This window comes from Macrosteles quadrilineatus, unplaced genomic scaffold (genome assembly GCF_028750875.1).
Source record: "Macrosteles quadrilineatus isolate MER2022 unplaced genomic scaffold, UCM_ALF_1.0 Scaffold_3__2_contigs__length_128488019, whole genome shotgun sequence".
NCBI classification, from domain to species: domain Eukaryota; kingdom Metazoa; phylum Arthropoda; class Insecta; order Hemiptera; family Cicadellidae; genus Macrosteles; species Macrosteles quadrilineatus.
Window position 1 is genome coordinate 108,291,545 of NW_026542596.1, and position 19,143 is coordinate 108,310,687.

At 35.9% G+C, this 19,143-nt stretch overlaps 1 protein-coding gene across 1 annotated transcript in view; it reads left to right on the forward strand.

The window, feature by feature from the left end:
* The window catches only part of LOC128988764 (agrin-like), a 510,056-nt gene that overhangs the window by 467,618 nt on the left and 23,295 nt on the right, over positions 1-19,143 (forward strand). Inside the window, exons 7-13 of the mRNA XM_054410381.1 lie at positions 4,418-4,633; positions 6,870-7,085; positions 8,055-8,267; positions 9,037-9,131; positions 9,687-9,801; positions 9,954-10,193; positions 18,768-19,046. Of these exons, the coding sequence (XP_054266356.1) occupies positions 4,418-4,633; positions 6,870-7,085; positions 8,055-8,267; positions 9,037-9,131; positions 9,687-9,801; positions 9,954-10,193; positions 18,768-19,046 (1,374 nt within the window). The remainder of the gene's footprint in view (positions 1-4,417; positions 4,634-6,869; positions 7,086-8,054; positions 8,268-9,036; positions 9,132-9,686; positions 9,802-9,953; positions 10,194-18,767; positions 19,047-19,143) is intronic.

The window sequence follows — 19,143 nt, forward strand, 5'->3', positions numbered from 1 at the left end:
TTTTCGTCAAAATTTAAGAGTTTGAGTTTTGAGTGGATATATCTGTTTTGGGCCCCCCTGAACCCAAAAAAAGTGGTTTTCGAAGTGATGTCTGTCTGTCTGTGAGTCTGTATATGTGGATGTGTACAGATCTACAGACAAAAACTGTAGTCCGATTTTGATGAATTTTGGTATGTACCTCTAGGTACTAATCCATAGTATCTCCAGGTTTTTTTTCATTTTAAGAAATTTTGATGTTTATGAGGGTTTCCCATAAAAACCCATGAAATAACGGAAAAATAGGAATTTCTCAAAAATGGCCCAAACGATTATGAAAACATTTAATATGTTATAGTCCCTTAAATTGTGAACAAAATAGTAGGCTACAAATTCTATTTCCGTAAAAATGACTGTTCCAAAGTTATTGTAACTTATGCTATTTTCCCATAAAATAAAATAAAACGTATTTTAGAAAAAGCCAGTTTTGATTATAATTTGTATGTCACATGGTGTTTGCATGGTCCTTAACTCTTAACATCATAGTACAACTCCCAATTGCTGTAAAAATTACGGTTCAAAAGTTAATGCAACTTTTGTGATTTCACCTATTAAATATCATAGTTAGTTACTCTCACCACCCAAGATAAACGTTGTTGGCAAGCTAATGGGAGAAAGTATGTTTAGTGCGTTAAGAATTTTCTCTGCTGACCACACAACTTAAGCGGCCAGTTAGTATTTCACACAATTATAGCTATTTATGTATATCATTTGAGAGCGCAAAGTAAGTCATTGCCCCTCGAGAACTATAGATGGCCGTACGAAGTTTTAGCTGAGTGCGGTCATACATTTAGAGAGCGGTGCTCGACTATAATAATGACTGTTGGTGCTCGTAATACAGACAAGCTTTTTCCTACCACCATAATAACCTTATAATCATACACAGATTAACTTTTTGGATTTACATATGATGTCATTTCATTTATGTTTCCTTCCTGCTCTAGAGCAGCAAAGAGTTAGTTATTTTGTGTACTGTTTATAGCTATGGTAATGTGATAATTTCCATGCAACGGTAGGAAAAGATTGTTTTCAGTTAGTAATTTTAAATTAAATAAACTGATTTATTCATGCGCTCTGTTCATAGGCTCAGTTTTACATGGAGTATTGAATTGTATCCTAAAATACTGAATATACCTTTAATTTATAAATACAGAAATTAGGAACTTCCTTAGACAAAAATGCTTTTACCACATTTTATAGTTGCACAATAAAAAAAATTAAAAAATATGTACTACTGTGTATTGCTTAGAATCATTGGGTTTTTGGTTATTTAAATATTTACATTTCCATCCATCTCTTTGTCTGTTTGTTTTAATATATTTTTAGATGTCTGTTCGTTACAGTCAAAAAGGAAATTTACGCTACCTACTTTGGAAAAACGTTCAAAACCCCAATTTATAAATTTCTTAACCTTCGTTTAACTGTAATTAGGACAATATTTTATCATTTTCAAACCCCGTTGCAATACACAGACAAACTGTTGTGCATTATACATATTTGTCAAGATAGTCTAATTTATTTGTCTCTGTTGTGTTGGTAGACCCGTGTGAGAACCTGGAGTGTGTGGAGCCAGAGGTTTGTCAGCTGGACGAGGAGCGCCAACCTGTGTGTCGCTGCGGAGACTCTGTGCATATTTATGCATATTTGTCAAGATAGTTTCATTTATTTGTCTCTGTTGTGTTGGTAGACCCGTGTGAGAACCTGGAGTGTGTGGAGCCAGAGGTTTGTCAGCTGGACGAGGAGCGCCAACCTGTGTGTCGCTGCAGAGACTCTGTGCATATTTATGCATATTTGTCAAGATAGTTTCATTTATTTGTCTCTGTTGTGTTGGTAGACCCGTGTGAGAAACTGGAGTGTGTGGAGCCAGAGGTATGTCAGCTGGACGAGGAGCGCCAACCTGTGTGTCGCTGCGGAGACTCTGTGCATATTTATGCATATTTGTCAAGATAGTTTCATTTATTTGTCTCTGTTGTGTTGGTAGACCCGTGTGAGAAACTGGAGTGTGTGGAGCCAGAGGTTTGTCAGCTGGACGAGGAGCGCCAACCTGTGTGTCGCTGCGGAGACTCTGTGCATATTTATGCATATTTGTCAAGATAGTTTCATTTATTTGTCTCTGTTGTGTTGGTAGACCCGTGTGAGAAACTGGAGTGTGTGGAGCCAGAGGTATGTCAGCTGGACGAGGAGCGCCAACCTGTGTGTCGCTGCGGAGACTCTGTGCATATTTATGCATATTTGTCAAGATAGTTTCATTTATTTGTCTCTGTTGTGTTGGTAGACCCGTGTGAGAAACTGGAATGTGTGGAGCCAGAGGTTTGTCAGCTGGACGAGGAGCGCCAACCTGTGTGTCGCTGCAGAGACTCTGTGCATATTTATGCATATTTGTCAAGATAGTTTCATTTATTTGTTTCCGATGTGTTGGTAGACCCGTGTGAGAACCTGGAGTGTGTGGAGCCAGAGGTTTGTCAGCTGGACGAGGAGCGCCAACCTGTGTGTCGCTGTGGAGACTCTGTGCATATTTGTGCATATTTGTCAAGATAGTTTCATTTATTTGTCTCTGTTGTGTTGGTAGGCCCGTGTGAGAACCTGGAGTGTGTGGAGCCAGAGGTATGTCAGCTGGACGAGGTGTGGAGACTCTGTGCATATTTGTGCATATTTGTCAAGATAGTTTCATTTATTTGTCTCTGTTGTGTTGGTAGGCCCGTGTGAGAACCTGGAGTGTGTGGAGCCAGAGGTATGTCAGCTGGACGAGGTGTGGAGACTCGGTGTATATTTATGCATATTTGTCAAGATAGTTTCATTTATTTGTCTCTGTTGTGTTGGTAGATCCGTGTGAGAACCTGGAGTGTGTGGAGCCAGAGGTTTGTCAGCTGGACGAGGAGCGCCAACCTGTGTGTCGATGCGGAGACTCTGTGCATATTTAAGCATATTTGTCAAGATAAGTTTCATTTATTTGTCTCTATTGTGTTGGTAGACCCGTGTGAGAACCTGGAGTGTGTGGAGCCAGAGGTTTGTCAGCTGGACGAGGAGCGCCAACCTGTGTGTCGCTGTGGAGACTCTGTGCATATTTAAGCATATTTGTCAAGATAGTTTCATTTATTTGTCTCTGCTGTGTTGGTAGACCCGTGTGAGAACCTGGAGTGTGTGGAGCCAGAGGTTTGTCAGCTGGACGAGGAGCGCCAACCTGTGTGTCGCTGTGGAGACTCTGTGCATATTTATGCATATTTGTCAAGATAGTTTCATTTATTTGTCTCTGCTGTGTTGGTAGACCCGTGTGAGAACCTGGAGTGTGTGGAGCCAGAGGTTTGTCAGCTGGACGAGGAGCGCCAACCTGTGTGTCGCTGTGGAGACTCTGTGCATATTTATGCATATTTGTCAAGATAGTTTCATTTATTTGTCTCTGCTGTGTTGGTAGACCCGTGTGAGAACCTGGAGTGTGTGGAGCCAGAGGTTTGTCAGCTGGACGAGGAGCGCCAACCTGTGTGTCGCTGTGGAGACTCTGTGCATATTTAAGCATATTTGTCAAGATAGTTTCATTTATTTGTCTCTGCTGTGTTGGTAGACCCGTGTGAGAACCTGGAGTGTGTGGAGCCAGAGGTTTGTCAGCTGGACGAGGAGCGCCAACCTGTGTGTCGCTGTGGAGACTCTGTGCATATTTATGCATATTTGTCAAGATAGTTTCATTTATTTGTCTCTGCTGTGTTGGTAGACCCGTGTGAGAACCTGGAGTGTGTGGAGCCAGAGGTTTGTCAGCTGGACGAGGAGCGCCAACCTGTGTGTCGCTGTGGAGACTCTGTGCATATTTAAGCATATTTGTCAAGATAGTTTCATTTATTTGTTTCCGCTGTGTTGGTAGACCCGTGTGAGAACCTGGAGTGTGTGGAGCCAGAGGTTTGTCAGCTGGACGAGGAGCGCCAACCTGTGTGTCGCTGTGGAGACTCTGTGCATATTTAAGCATATTTGTCAAGATAGTTTCATTTATTTGTTTCCGCTGTGTTGGTAGACCCGTGTGAGAACCTGGAGTGTGTGGAGCCAGAGGTATGTCAGCTGGACGAGGTGTGGAGACTCTGTGTATATTCATGCATATTTGTCAAGATAGTTTCATTTATTTGTTTCCGCTGTGTTGGTAGACCCGTGTGAGAACCTGGAGTGTGTGGAGCCAGAGGTATGTCAGCTGGACGAGGTGTGGAGACTCTGTGCATATTTAAGCATATTTGTCAAGATAGTTTCATTTATTTGTTTCCGCTGTGTTGGTAGACCCGTGTGAGAACCTGGAGTGTGTGGAGCCAGACGTATGTCAGCTGGACGAGGTGTGGAGACTCTGTGTATATTCATGCATATTTGTCAAGATAGTTTCATTTACTTGTCTCTGTTGTGTTCGTAGACCCGTGTGAGAACCTGGAGTGTGTGGAGCCAGAGGTTTGTCAGCTGGACGAGGAGCGCCAACCTGTGTGTCGCTGCGGAGACTCCTGTTCCCTGGAGTTTACTCCTGTCTGTGGTTCCGACGGGAAGACCTACTCCAACGAGTGCAGTCTCCGCTTGGAGTCTTGCCGCTCCAAGAAGAATCTCCGGATCATCTACAGGGGGACTTGCAGCTCTGGTAAGACACCTTGAGTGATTTTGAATCGGTTTGCTTTTTGTGGGTTTCTTACTGCAAATATTTCCACTCAGTATAATTCCACTCAAATATTTCCACTAGTACTGCAAATATTACAAATATAGTACATAGAAGTGTTAGACTTTTATTATTGTTTATTTTTTAAATCCAATTTTAATTTTAATTGTCAAAATGACTTTTAATATGAATCCAAGCGACTTAAAATCTACTTAAAAACTACTCAAAATGTCAACTATTTTGACGAGTGAAATCAAATCATCATGTTAGGCTACATTCTTTAAAGTTTGTTTCCTACATTTATGTTTTAGAAAAATGTATGAATGCACCATAAAGGTATAGGTATGATATAATGGTTTTATTAGCAGGACCTCTTTCATTTAGTTATTTGATGTTAAGAGTTTCTAAAAATGGAAACTATGTGTATTTTTTGATTATTTTTTAACAATCAAACCATTTTTGTATGTCATTTGATCTAGCTATGTGGATATAATGTAAACTAGCTGTATTAATAAAGTTCAAACACTATTCAAACAATAATTCCAAACAAAATATGTATAACCCAGAACCGTCCAATAAACCAGTGGGCTTAGCTCCACTTGATGGACAATACAGTGTCCAACAATAGCTCAATTGTATATTTTCCAATACAAATCATTGAATATGCACATGCATGGTTCGGGAAGCTCTTGAAAATCACAGTTAGAGTAACTACAACAGTCTCCATAGCAACCATAGGCTCACTCCATTGCAATAATCTCGGCTTTACAGCTCAACAAGTATCCATGTTAATGGCCTTGGTAATCCCGTTACTTGGGTAAATGAGAATAGTATTGCGATACATTTACACATTTCCAATTTCAACTAAGCACTTGATAATTCGGTAACATTTAATAACATACTCTTCTTTAAAATTAACAGGGTTACAATCACTACCTACAAAATAAATTGATGGTTTCATTAATTTTTTACTGTTTGGCATATGATTTGAATTAATAGGTAAAATAAGGTATGCACTTTCCCTAAAGAAGCTGAGAAGTATTTTTGTAAAGTCTAAGTGCATTCAAATTACATTAAATTATTTTTTTTTTCAATTTTCCTAACCTAGCCTACTATCCATTGTAAACATTGCATGAAAATAAAAGAAAGGTTGGTTAAGGTTTTGTATTCATACGTTAAACCAAATTAGCACATCAATTTTGTAATTTGTATGTGGTCTGAGTGATAATAAACAATAGTAGTCTGCAATATGCATCCACATCCAGTGTCTTGGTGCATACTACTGCATTATTCATCAGACAAAACCTTTTTGTTTTTGTGTTCATTTACATTTACAGCGGAAAAGAATTATGTTAGAACAATTTGTTGTACCGTACACTATATGAATACTTACAACTTTATTTGTTCTCAAAACTTATTTTAAATTTTTTCTTTAACAGCTTTGTTCATTTGTTTGGCAAACTACAATAAGCACTTATTTTTTACAAATATGTGCTTTGGTATGTTATTAACAGGTATAAATATGCGTTAGCACGATTTTGAAGATGTAAAACTACACCTCAATCGTAAAAATCAATTTGGACGGCTGGAAAAGGGATGTAACAGGGAAACCCCTTATTGCAAAAATTATATGGATTGAAGATGGATAGATTGTTTTCCAGAACTTAACAAAGTATCTATAGTGTATCTTTTAAGATGTTCAAACAATCAAGAAATCCGATTTGAGCACTTACATACAACTGTGTTGGTGTTAACCTATTCGCAAACTATATGCCTACCTTTATACAAATCTTTACAAACATAACACAGTACAATTTTGATAAACAAATGTTGCCGTCTCAACTCTAAATTTAAAATATTTATTTTGAAAACAGATCAAAAATGGTTTGTCAAATATTTTAATTGTAATTAATGGTTTCTAGAGTGTTAATGTCAAAACAAACTTTCTTTATTTTTAAAGGACAAAATATGATTTTCAATCAAATATAAATGTTTAAAAAAATAAAATGAAAGTTCAATAGAGCAATGGGGGAATTGCGGCACCATCTTCAAATTGAATGCTTCGAATTTTTCGTATAGTTCCCCGTAGCCTAAGCGAAACTGCTTGAATGATGGAAAGCTGGCTTTGGATCCTCAACCATCCGATAATTTGGGAGTATGGTTTTCTCCATTTTTCAGCCAGGGCTTCGCCCTGTTGTATCATTTTCTACCCTCTTTCCAGGTGTCAACCCATGCAGCAGCCTGTTGTGCTCGCCAGGTGAAGAATGCATCATCTCAAAGTTCGGCATCGCGGAGTGTTCCTGCCCCACGGAGTGTGAGACTGTGGTACGCCCTGTGTGTGCCAGTGACGGACGAACGTACGACTCCATGTGTCACCTGCGCAAGGTGGCGTGTCAAGCCAAAGCGGACATCAAGGTGGCGCACACTGGGCAGTGTGGTACGTTCTATGGATATTCTGAAGGGCTGTAGACGTTATGTTCAGAGTTGGAATTTTAAGAATTAGTTTATGTCTAAGAGCGTCAAAGAGTGGTTTTGCATCGGTAGTCTTGTGATTTTAGTGCTCGTCTAAAAATTAGATGGTTTCTGGTTCGATTCAGAATGGTGTCTATTCTAGACTCAGATGCCATTTGTTTTAGGTTTATCAATTAAACTAATGATGCTATGGAACAATGCATTTCCATTGGATATAGCATCAAGATCAGGGTCACTTTTTGGAATTGAGACACAAAACATTATATCGAGATACGCAGTTATTTTACGTCATGAAAATTCCTAATTTTAAAATACATAGCCTACTGTAATAGTGTGCATATTCTCACATTTGAAAACATTGACTTTCGATACTGAAAGTATTGTCGCATAATTTTTCATAAAGTAAAATCTTGAGTATATTACTATTGATTACTATTTTTTCTAAATAGGTACTTGCATGATGAAAAAGTAGTCATATTTTTCTAGTCAACGTAATAGTAATCTTCAAGTAGTAAAATGATTTAAGGGAATTGTATAAGTTTAGTGATCTTTCAAACAATGATTTATTACTTGAAATTGTTGACAAGCCTGATTCATCAACCAACTTAACAGTAACTATTTTGTTTGATATCTGGAAAATAGTTTTCTAATTCAATTTACCCACCACCAAACCACAGTTATAAAAAATATGAAGAATGTAGCCCTCTATGGTCGTTCTCACTATATGTATACTTGTTTCTTTTCTGGATTGGATTGTGTATTTGAATGACACGTTTCGGAAACGTAGCAGTACTCTGTTAATAGAGTGTTAATTTGGACACTATAGTGGAAGCAGTTTGTAAACAACTGATTGGTACCAGAAGACAACGAGTACACGATATATATTTTTCATGTTTGATGTTACAACCCCCCCCCCCCCCCCCTGTGTCCCCAGGAGCCAGTGGCCCATGCAGCAGCCACAAGTGTCTCCATGGAGCCGAGTGTGTGGAGAAGGGAGGTCTGCCTGTGTGTGAGTGTCCACAATGCTCCACGGAGTTCAGCCCTATATGCGGCTCCGACGGAATCTCCTATGGAAACGAGTGCAAACTTCGGCTCCAGTCTTGCCAACACATGCGCAACATATCAATCGTCCACAGCGGTCTTTGCGGTAAGGCTAATGAGTTATGAAAGGGAAAAATAGTCATGCAAAATTAAAGAAACAAAAAAAAAACAATAGTCTGTAAAATTTTTTTTTTTTTTTTTTTAATATATAGTTATACAATTTACTAAAATGTTCTTCTAGGACCTATTATTGTATGTAATGCTAAGCAAATTTGTACAGTAACTTGATTAGACAAAATTTTAAATGTTCAGTAGTTTGATGATACGAGTGTTTTAACAATGTATAATATAATCTCATAACTTTTTATTTCTCTCGGTAAATTATAGCAGTAAAATAAAGTAAATGTGAATAATTTTTTCTCTATAGGTATATGTCAAGATTAATGAATCATAGAATATATTGTAGACAATCGCTATTTAAACTAGAGTTCACATACATTTCTTATCTTTTTTCTTTAATATTTAACTATATTTTTATTATGCTCATTTCAAAATACCTAAGACTGGGTGATCTATGCATCTTGAGCTCTAAGTTGTACTCACTGCCTTTCAAAGTTTTTAGAAATCTACATGCTTAGTTAAAAGAAATTTCTTTTAGTAATATTTATTCATGGCTTAGTGTAGATTTATTAAGAAATAATATTTTTCTTTTTCTGAATCTCATTATATGATCTTACAGTTGATGCCAATAATTTGATAAATGGTATATAAGCTATTAAATTAGGCCTACTTAAAATTAAAGCACTGTAATAGGAGTTTCTAAAGTAATCAAAATGATTGTTCAGCTTCAATAGCTTATTATCGTTACATTTCAGGAGGCTGTGAGAATAAACACTGTGAATATTACTCTGTCTGTGAGAGTGATTCTCAGGGGGAAGCACAATGTATCTGCAACCACAAATGTCTGGAGGTAAATTATGCGTTCCTTAACCTAGTACAATACGCATAGAGTACTATAGATGCACTATCATATGAGTATATACTATAAAAAGAGGCGTGGCGTCAACTTAGCCACAGCTGTTTTGCCTTTGGTCTACTTTATTATAATATTTATTTTCTAACAGGTATTGTTAAAATGTTTTGTTTTGACTATGTTATGATTTAGCACACTTCTTCTTTCGTTTGTAAATCAAGCGTTATCAAAATATTTGTTCATATAGTGGTGCAATTATTTCATAATTATCAGAGGTATTTGTTTGGTTTGTCTGGAAAGCAACACATGCCATTGCTCACAGAAACCCTTAAATAGTTAATTTAATATTTTAAAAAATCTCGCTCAAAATAAAAATATAAACATTTTTAAAAAGGAAACTATTGTTATCAATTTTTTTACAAAAGTTGAATTTTTACACAGTGACGATGATAATGTCCCCGTAATTGAATCGGGCACTTTGTATGGGTTTTGCTAATTTCCATGGAAAACTCTTTGGAGAACTTGCTACATATTCATGCTTTATGATTTCAGGAAGAAAACAAAGTTTGCGGCACTGACAACGTCACATATAAGAACGAATGCGAACTGCAAAAATTTGCTTGCGAGAAAAAACTACCGATTCAGATAGCATATGATGGGGATTGTGGTAAGTAAAATGCAACATAGTCTTTTTCTTTATTTTTGCGATAGGTAGAATAATTATATTTTAAAATTTACATTTAAATAAATAATTGAAATTATTAATTGAAGTTCAAAAATGAAATGTAACATTACCAACACTCTCGCCTATGTTTACAGTCCTAGCAGACCTATGCAAGGACATAGTTTGCAAGCACGGTGCCAGGTGTGAGGCTGGTGTATGTGTGTGTCCCACGGACTGTCCCTCCGTACCTGAGGAGCCTGTGTGTGCTTCAAACATGCAGACTTATGCCAATGAGTGCGAGATGCAGAAACAAGCGTGTCTGGCCGACCCTCCCCTCACTCTGACTGTTGTCTTCTACGGGGACTGCAGTGACCGCCTCGGCCCTGGCATGACGAGTGAGTCTTTTAGAGCCTTCAACTGTTTACTTGATCACTTGGTAGCTGATGTTGATTTTTCTTTCTTCTTGAAAAAGTACAATTTAATAGGTAAAGACTCTCTAATTGTCCAAATGCTTCGGGACCAGATCATTGGCCAAACTATCAGAAGTAAATGCATAAATGAATCAATATAGTTTTAGGTTTTTTTGGTCAGTAAGCTACATACCATGAATTAATTGAAGATGTGAAAGATAACGACATTGCTTGCATGAGATACCGATGAGTTGTGATCTAGCTTCTATCTTTGTTGGTTTTAATGAGAATTAATTGCCATTTTTATAATTTAGGGCTGTTTTTAAATAGAGCAACAAAATCATAAAACCAACTACGGTAACAACCAGATATAATAAATGGGAACAGCAATGTAAAAGCTGTAACAAATGTTTTGAATTGACAATTTTAAGCACAACCTTTGACTATTGCTTTTTACCTTAGCTTTAGACCTATTGCTTGTGAAATATATTTACCTAACCAACCCAGATAGCACGTAAGCTTGATTCAAGCCTTGAATTACGCTTGCTTTTACTTGAAATGACAGCTTTGAATTGTCACTTTAGATTCAAACTCGAGTCAAGTGACAACTTCGTGTAACACACTTGAATTACGCCTACAGTGGATTGAATTAACAGCTTTGAAATGTCACATTAGATTCAAACTGGATTCGAGTATACACAACACACTGTAATTACGCTTGCACTTGCTTGTATTAACAGCTTTGAAATATCACATTGGATTCGAACCCGAGTCAAGTGTAATATTACCCACAATGCACTTCCATTACGCTTACGTTGGTTTGAAATTACAGCTTCTAAGTATCACGTTGGATTCAAATTGGAGTCGAGTGTAAGTTACCCACAATTCCGAGCGGGAACAACGCTAACGGCGGGACCAACACTTGAAGACTTGAAGACGCCATCGGCCATATTGCTTTTAGATTGCTTTGTCTTTGTGTATTTGTGAGTGATTCATTCTCAATCTCTCTCATTGAGAATATCGATATTGTGGTGCTGAGTTGTTCAAGTTATTATATATTGTTGAAGCTGATTTTTTATTAAGTTTCATCTAGGCCTATTTCTTTTTATCCATCAAGGTAAGTTCTTATTATCACAAACTAGGCTAAGTAAACTCAAGGATTGTGACTAACAAAATCAAATCGTCTTAATTACGAGAATAACCTAGGAAGAAATTAAGTAAACTCAAAATCAGTGAAAATTTTGAAAGCACTAACTTAAGTATAGCCTAAGTTATAGCAAGCCACTTTTGAGTTGGTCAACCTACGTGCAATGAGTAGCCTAGCCTAAAAAATAAAAAGGTTAGAGGCGAAGTGTATTTAAGTATGACCGATAATTTGTTGTCAACTTATCGCCCTAACTTAGTTTGTTTGAGTTGTTTGTATGCCTAAAAACATTTTTTTTAACCAGCTTGGATATCAAGTTCTCTATGTAAGATAGCTTATGTAGGTAGCTTATTGTGGTTTGGTCGAACTTAGGCATTGTCTTCACTGTTTATAGTAGGCTATAGACTATGGTAAGTTATAGCCTAGATTAGCCATAATGGGCCTAAGTTACGTTGTAGACTATTTCTATAAAGTTGGGGTTTTCTAGACGGGGAGAGAGTAGCGTGGAGAGTGAACTCTTGTCTTAAATAGTTTAATGTTACTGTTTTCCTAGAAGCGGAGCGTAATGTCATGTTAATCAATTTTCCGCTCTCCGCGCTCCTCTTCCGCGTTTAGGAAAACCCGGCTTTAGACTTAACTTAATGCCATTACCATGATATTTTAATGTGTAGGTAACTTATAACTTAGGGCTAGGGACTTAAAGCTAAGTTACTTCAGTAGCCTACTCGATATTTAAGCCTACTTTGTTAGTGACACTGTCAGATAAAATGCCTACATGACCTACGTTGACCTACGTTTAATCGCAGTAAGAGTCTGGTCAGCTTTCATGCGATGAGTTTCTGATATAGGCTACAACATTTCTTCTCCATTAAACCTTTAAACTAAAATTGGCATTACGTTAACTTACTTTGATTTAGTCACTTAACTTAAGGCCTATTTTGCTTGGAGCGACTGTAGCGATAGTCGCTCAGTTACTATCGCTGTTACGGCGGCTGTTTTGCTTAGAGCGATTGATTTTCGGTCATCGCACGATTTTTAATAGTTATCTGAATACCAGCACTCACAATGGTGAGGTCATGAGTGCGTGTTGTAACTTTTTAAAGTACCCATCTCCTCAGGGAGGAGTTAGAAAACGAGGCTCTACTTGACCCTAGTGGAAGTATCAATAGACGATCGATAGAAAATACATAGTGATACGTAGGATTTGGGACGGATACGTATCAGTAGATGTCACTAGGTAGGATAAAATAGAAATTAACTGTAGTGATATCAATGAAGAAAATATATTTATATCAATAAAAACAAATTAGTGATATCAATAAGAGTACATGAATGTCGGAAAATAAAACTTGGAGTCTAAATAAAAAATATTTATTCATACAAAAAAAACTGATAGGCCTACAGTATTAAAACCTACAACTAAATAACACATAGTCAACTTGGAACAGTCAAGCATTTTATATTTAAATTCGAATAGACGAGGATTACCTACAAAAATGTAAACACAACCATTTGAGCAATGACAATGCAAAGTTTGCTGGTAATAAAGAGTCGCCTGTTTCTTCTACAATTAAATATAGAAAATTAAATTAATGTGTAAGGAAAAATAACCAAAACAGTACAACCCTAACAGCACATGAATGGAAAAAATAATGTGAACAAAAAAGTAGATTATGGCTTTTTTAACCCGCATTATTAATGTGCCTACTGAGTGAACTGGACTGTTTTGAGGTTCTGTGCATGTTTTTACTGTGCATCAGTCGCTGCGCGATTATCGCTCAGACTGGTACCCAGGGCAGTGGTCCGCGTCTTTAGCTAGTGACTCTTGCGATAGTCGCTCCAAGCAAAATAGGACAACGCAAACTCCGTCAGAGCAGTGCCCAGCTACTATTGCGGACCGATTATCGCCACGTGACTATCGCTGCAATCCCTCCAAGCAAAATAGGCCTTTAAGCTACTTATTAAAATAAAAATTAAAAAATGCAAACAAACTTAAACCTAAATAAATAAGTAAGTTACTTGTTTAGGTTTAAGTTCGTTTGCATTTTTCTTAATTTTAAACCTTTAGCCTATAGCAAAATAGGCTAGTATAATATAATATACAATACATATAAAAATAAATTTGATTAAAATGTTTTTCGTGGACCCCACAAAAAAATGCTTGCGGACCACACTTTGAGAAACTCTGGCCTAAGTTTAAGTTAAACTTAATATTTTACATCGAATTAAATATTTTAATCTGAGTCAAACATTTAAAGTATAACTTTACTTAAGTATTTTATGGAAAATAACGTAATCCTAATTTAACTTAATATTTTATTAAGTTACCTAAGTTAAATTATCGAATAAAAGTCGCATCTGATGATATAAAATAGGCCTTTTGTAGGGTTATTGCAGAAATGTAGGCTACCTGGGTGTTTTAACATAAATATTTTATAACTAAAATAACTTAGGTCTAGGCTTAAGTTTAGACACACGTTATGTAATAAAGACCTTCTAAATAAAGTTATACACATCGGCCTACAGCTGGATTATTTTTAACCAGAAGCGGTTAAAATAGGCACTGTAGGGGTGGCACAATTTTTATTTCACCTGCGGAATTTTTATACGGAGAAAATGAGTTAAAAAATAAAAAAAATATAATTCGTGTAATATAAAAATTAAACTGTCATAACCTAACCTAACTAACAAACTTGCTGATAATGGAAAAATCAAATGAAGGTTTACTATTCGCTACTGACTAATTTACTACCTTTAGTCCATCAGTGACGTTGAATATTAGGATCGGTCTATTTTGATCGCTCTACTGGCGCATGTACGTGCCGAGCGAACTTGTCAAACAGTTGATTTATTAAAATATTAAGGATAATATGAAAGTAAAATCTTGAACTTTGCTTCAGAAATTAAACCTAACCCCAGGTTTGAAAGTTTGAAATGGGAGGACAAACTTTAGGTCTTAGGAGTTAAATGTAGGATACTATTCTGTATTAAGTTCAATTTAAGTATTTTTTTTTTTTTAGCTGCTGCACGGAAAATGTTCGGCATGAGTGAAGCCACAGAAGCCAAAGGTACAAGCATTGTTGCTAAGTAGCTTCAACAAGCCAAGACCAGATGTGAAAGAAGGTAAGGATAAAAATTTTCATCAACTAACTATTCAACTCATCATTAATAGAATTCCATTGGTAGCCTAATAATACTGTAACAGTGGACTCAATTATACAGGGGAGGAGACAGTTGAAACTGACGTGCCCTCATACTTGTTAACATGATAAAAGTCTAATGCAAAATATATCCCTCCAAGTGTCTCTAGTTTTGGTCTTAATGTTCGCCTATTTATTGTGCAATCGCAGGGTTTTATTAAAATGTATCTTAGAAACTTAAAAACAATAATGTAAAGTATACTGTTTTATATATCATTTTGTTTGGAAAATTATGGGCTTCAATGTAACATAAGTATAAAAAATTACAAAAAACATGTTCATTAATTATTGTGGGGTTAAACTTTCTCAAAAATTATAAAATAAATGAAAAAATGTATGTTTGCGCTCAATAAATTGTTATAATTTATAGGTCTACAAATATTTTAAAATAGCTCTTTTGTTCAGAATTTTATGAGGATTCCAAAAATATAATAATATAAGGAAGTAGGTTTGCAAATAAATAAGTTATGAGCAAAAAACAGATTTCGGTACATAGCGTTTAGCTAAGAATGCATTGCCTAACCATAGCTAGGAATCTGGCTGATAATTTACATCAATATCACTACCTACTTCTTCAGGATCATCAACCAGCCCTTCAAAATCACTTAAATCTCCTTATAATGTACCACGTATATCACAACTTTGGATTTTTAACACTAAAACAATGATAAACGTAATAAAACACATCAGTCATCGGTGCGAGGTTAACCAAGCACAGCATATCACTACTTTGGATTTTTAACACTAAAACAATGATAAACGTAATAAAACACATCAGTCATCGGTGCGAGGTTAACCAAGCACAGCTTGTTTACAAATGCGCACGTCAGCTGTCTGCTACAATATTTTCGGAACTATAAAATGAAAAGCGTATAGAAACAGACATCAGGAGAAAGCTCTGAATCTGCTGAAAAAAAACTATAGGCTACCTAACTCTATCCTGTTCAATCCGATTCAGTCAGTCCCAGAGCCGTCGCCGTAAACAGTATTAGTGAGTCGCAAAAGCGACACATAACACTACAGCCGATGTGTTATGAGTCGCTTTTACGACACATAACACTCGGAGGGTTAAATCCAATAATGTTAATTCTGTAAAAATAGCCAAACTATAGACAATTTGGGATAATTACTGTAAACAAAACACAAGATGCCAAGACTTTATACCTTTTAAATCTTTTGATCTTTAGACATCTGATGAATGGTCTCAAATCTATCCTACAAGACAAGTTGTTTCAGTACAGACATCTGTGGTACCGACCACTTCCTGCCGATCCAGTGTGGTTAAACCGTACTGATAAAAATTGTCTGGTTTAAGAAATATATCTGCTGAGTGCAGTCTGGTTACTAGGTGTTTGGGTAAAAAAGAGTCTACTGCATAATGGTTTTTCATAAAAATGTTTTTTATTGTTTATCATTATGATAACTCAAGTAGGTACTGTATAAGCTAAAAAAATACCCCCGCCGCAGCAAACCTGCCGACTAAGTGAATTTACATTTGCCTGAATTGATTTTCAATTAAATGTATTTAATTAACATTAGCTTTAATGAGTACCTAGGCTTGCTGCTACAAGGAGGGTAAAAAAGTGTGTTTTTTTAGTAAAATATTAATTACTTAGTATCAAATAAATAAATTTACCAAGTTTGGTCAAAATATATCTATAAACAAGCAAACTACAACATTTTACAATATTCTCCATAAGAATAAAATAGGAATTTTAAAATATTTTTTTTTTATTTTCTCCGTAACCAATAACTGTACAAAAACACTTTGATATACTAAATCATTTGTTTTTTTAAGCTCTTTAAAAAGGTCTGGGGAGAAATTGGGAAATTTTGTGTTTAGAAGGTCAAACATTAGAAAACCCCATTTTTACCCCATAAAACCCCCCGTAAAACCCCGTTCCCATGGTCCGATCATGCTGGTTCGCGAACTTAGGCTATTCAAGTTTATCCCGCCTTACACCTTCAAACCAAATTTCATCAAAATCGGACAAAAATTAACTTACTCAAGTTATCGTGTTTACGGACATATATATATATATATATAAATCTATATATACATATATAAAAATGTGAACGAATAGTGTTGGGCTCTGGGGACATCAAAATGAAAAAGTAAATCGGTCCCGGGCCTAGGTCTTACCATGCCACCTACAGTAATAGCTACTTACCCTGTATTTCCCTGTAGGGAAATTCGCAAAAAAAAATTCTAGTATTTTTATTCTTGTAGAGGGGTTTTCATGTTTCATAGCAATGCTAGGCTTACCTGGGTTAATTTATACAGTAAATGAAAGCTTATAAATATTTGTAAAGTATGAGCAAGATTTGTAACAAATCTCTTGGCAATATTTAGGATAACCAACCAAGAACTATCACTAGTTTTATACTTAAACGATAAAATATAAAATCCCGCAGATTCACCTAATTATTTTATTGAAGTGATAATGCCGCAACGCCTAGGTCTCGCCTGAAGTAATGTGAAAACAACCCTGGGCTTGTGTCAAGCATTTTTTGACAATAAAAATGTAATTGTGTTTAATACATATTAATAATTAATATTAATACTATTCGGAAGATCATATATTGTATTTGTATATCATTGTAGAAAAAATTAATTTTCATCAAACAGGCCAACACTGGTTGTGAGTTAATCTGTGTTAGTTTAAAATGTTGCTTACTTGCCTATTTTTTTATACCAGATACAAAATTAATCATTTTGGTTAATTATACTTAAATTTAATATTGATTCTATTTGTTTTGACTTTTTTCAGAGGAAAAAACCTGCCACTGTGCCAGGTGCCAGAGGAACCAAGCAGAGGACATGGAGGAGGTGGCAGGGAGGTGTGCCAGTGGGGAAGAAGTTCCACTCAATGGGGATGAAGATCTTGTTGAATAGATAACTTACTCTGTATTAAAGTAATCGTAAAATGAGGAATTTTTGAGGGAATTGTTTGTTGAAAGTTAAAGATACGGGGCATTTTCAAATGTAAATGTGTTATGTATATCTTCAATATAAATCTATTTAGACAAATTACCTCTTGTGTTTTATTTTAAATTTCAAAGAATTCTGAATAGTAATAATATGTAAAATTGTAGGGTTGAAAACTATAATAATTCATGTTTTCCTGCTCTTTTATAGAAATAAGTTTTAGATGGTATCTCGCTTTTTTATTTAGAGAAATGTCTTGGCATTTAACAACTAGAGGCATTGAAGTTATTAGATTATGTTGTGATTGTGAAAAATTATCTTAAATATTGGAAGATTATATTGTGCTATGCATCTCAACCTAAAAAATATGAAATTTTTATTACTTGTGCCAAGACTGTGTGAATCCTGGTAAAAGCAAATGAATTAAATTTTCAGAAATAAAAAAGAGCTTGTAAGTGGCTAAAAAAGAATTATTTTTTGTACTCTTCAATTTATATTCAATATATTATACTTCAATTTTTATTCAAATTAGATATTTCAAGTTTTATTAAAATTGGATCTTTCAAGATTTATTAAAACTGGAAGAGCGGGAACTTCGACGCATGATTTTAACTTGAATCAAGTTTACAAACCTGATCCTTCAAGTTTGCAGATTTGACAAACCAAACTTATTTCAAGCTTGAATCAAGTATTTTTTCAATTTATATTTAGATTAGATAGTTCAAGTGTTATTCAAATTAGATGTTTCAATTTTTATTCAAATTAGAAATTTCAAGTTTTATTCAAATTAGATATTTCAAGTTTTATTCAAACTGGAAGAGCGGGAACTTCGACGCATGATATTAACTTGAATCAAGTTTACGGACCCATCTGAGCAAACTTGATTCAAGTTTGCAGATTTGACAAATCAAACTTGTTTCAAGCTTTAATCAAGTATTTTTTGCTATCTGGGAAAGATTAATTAAATGCTTAAAAATGTTTTCTAAAGCGACACACAGTACCTTTTTACAGGTATTTACTGTTTACGTTTACAGATTCATATTTGTCACACAATAGTCTATAGGTAATTTTATTTTCCCAGATATTTGATGGGTAAAACATTAATTATCTTTTATATTAATTTACAGTTTCTTTTAGATTATTATATTATAAATCTAATCTAGGTAACTGTTAAACTAGGTCTACACGAATTACAAACTATCACACATCGTGACACATCTCACTGCTTGCTTTATCAACCTTAGTTGCATACCCTGGTGGAGGCACTAACAACACTAACATTCCAGCGACACCTCTTACCCCAGGAGCTATACCCCAACCTTCACCTCGCCCCACAGACACGCCCAGAGAGGCCTGCTCGGACATCCGCTGTGACTACGACGCCACTTGTGAGCTGGGCGCCGACGGCTTCCCTCGGTGCTCCTGTACAATGAACTGCTCCCAGGAACCGACCAGCCCTGTGTGCGGCTCAGACCTCAGGATCTACCCGTCCATGTGTGCCATGAAGATGGAGGCTTGTCAACGTCAGGAGGAGCTCAGGTTGAGGCCGCTAGACCTATGTCAAGGTTTGTGTTGATCTGAAACAATGTGGTATATCTCAAACCCTCTCCAGTTGCTTGCTTCCGGGTTATCAATCCTGGTTATCCTATAATCACTTCTCTT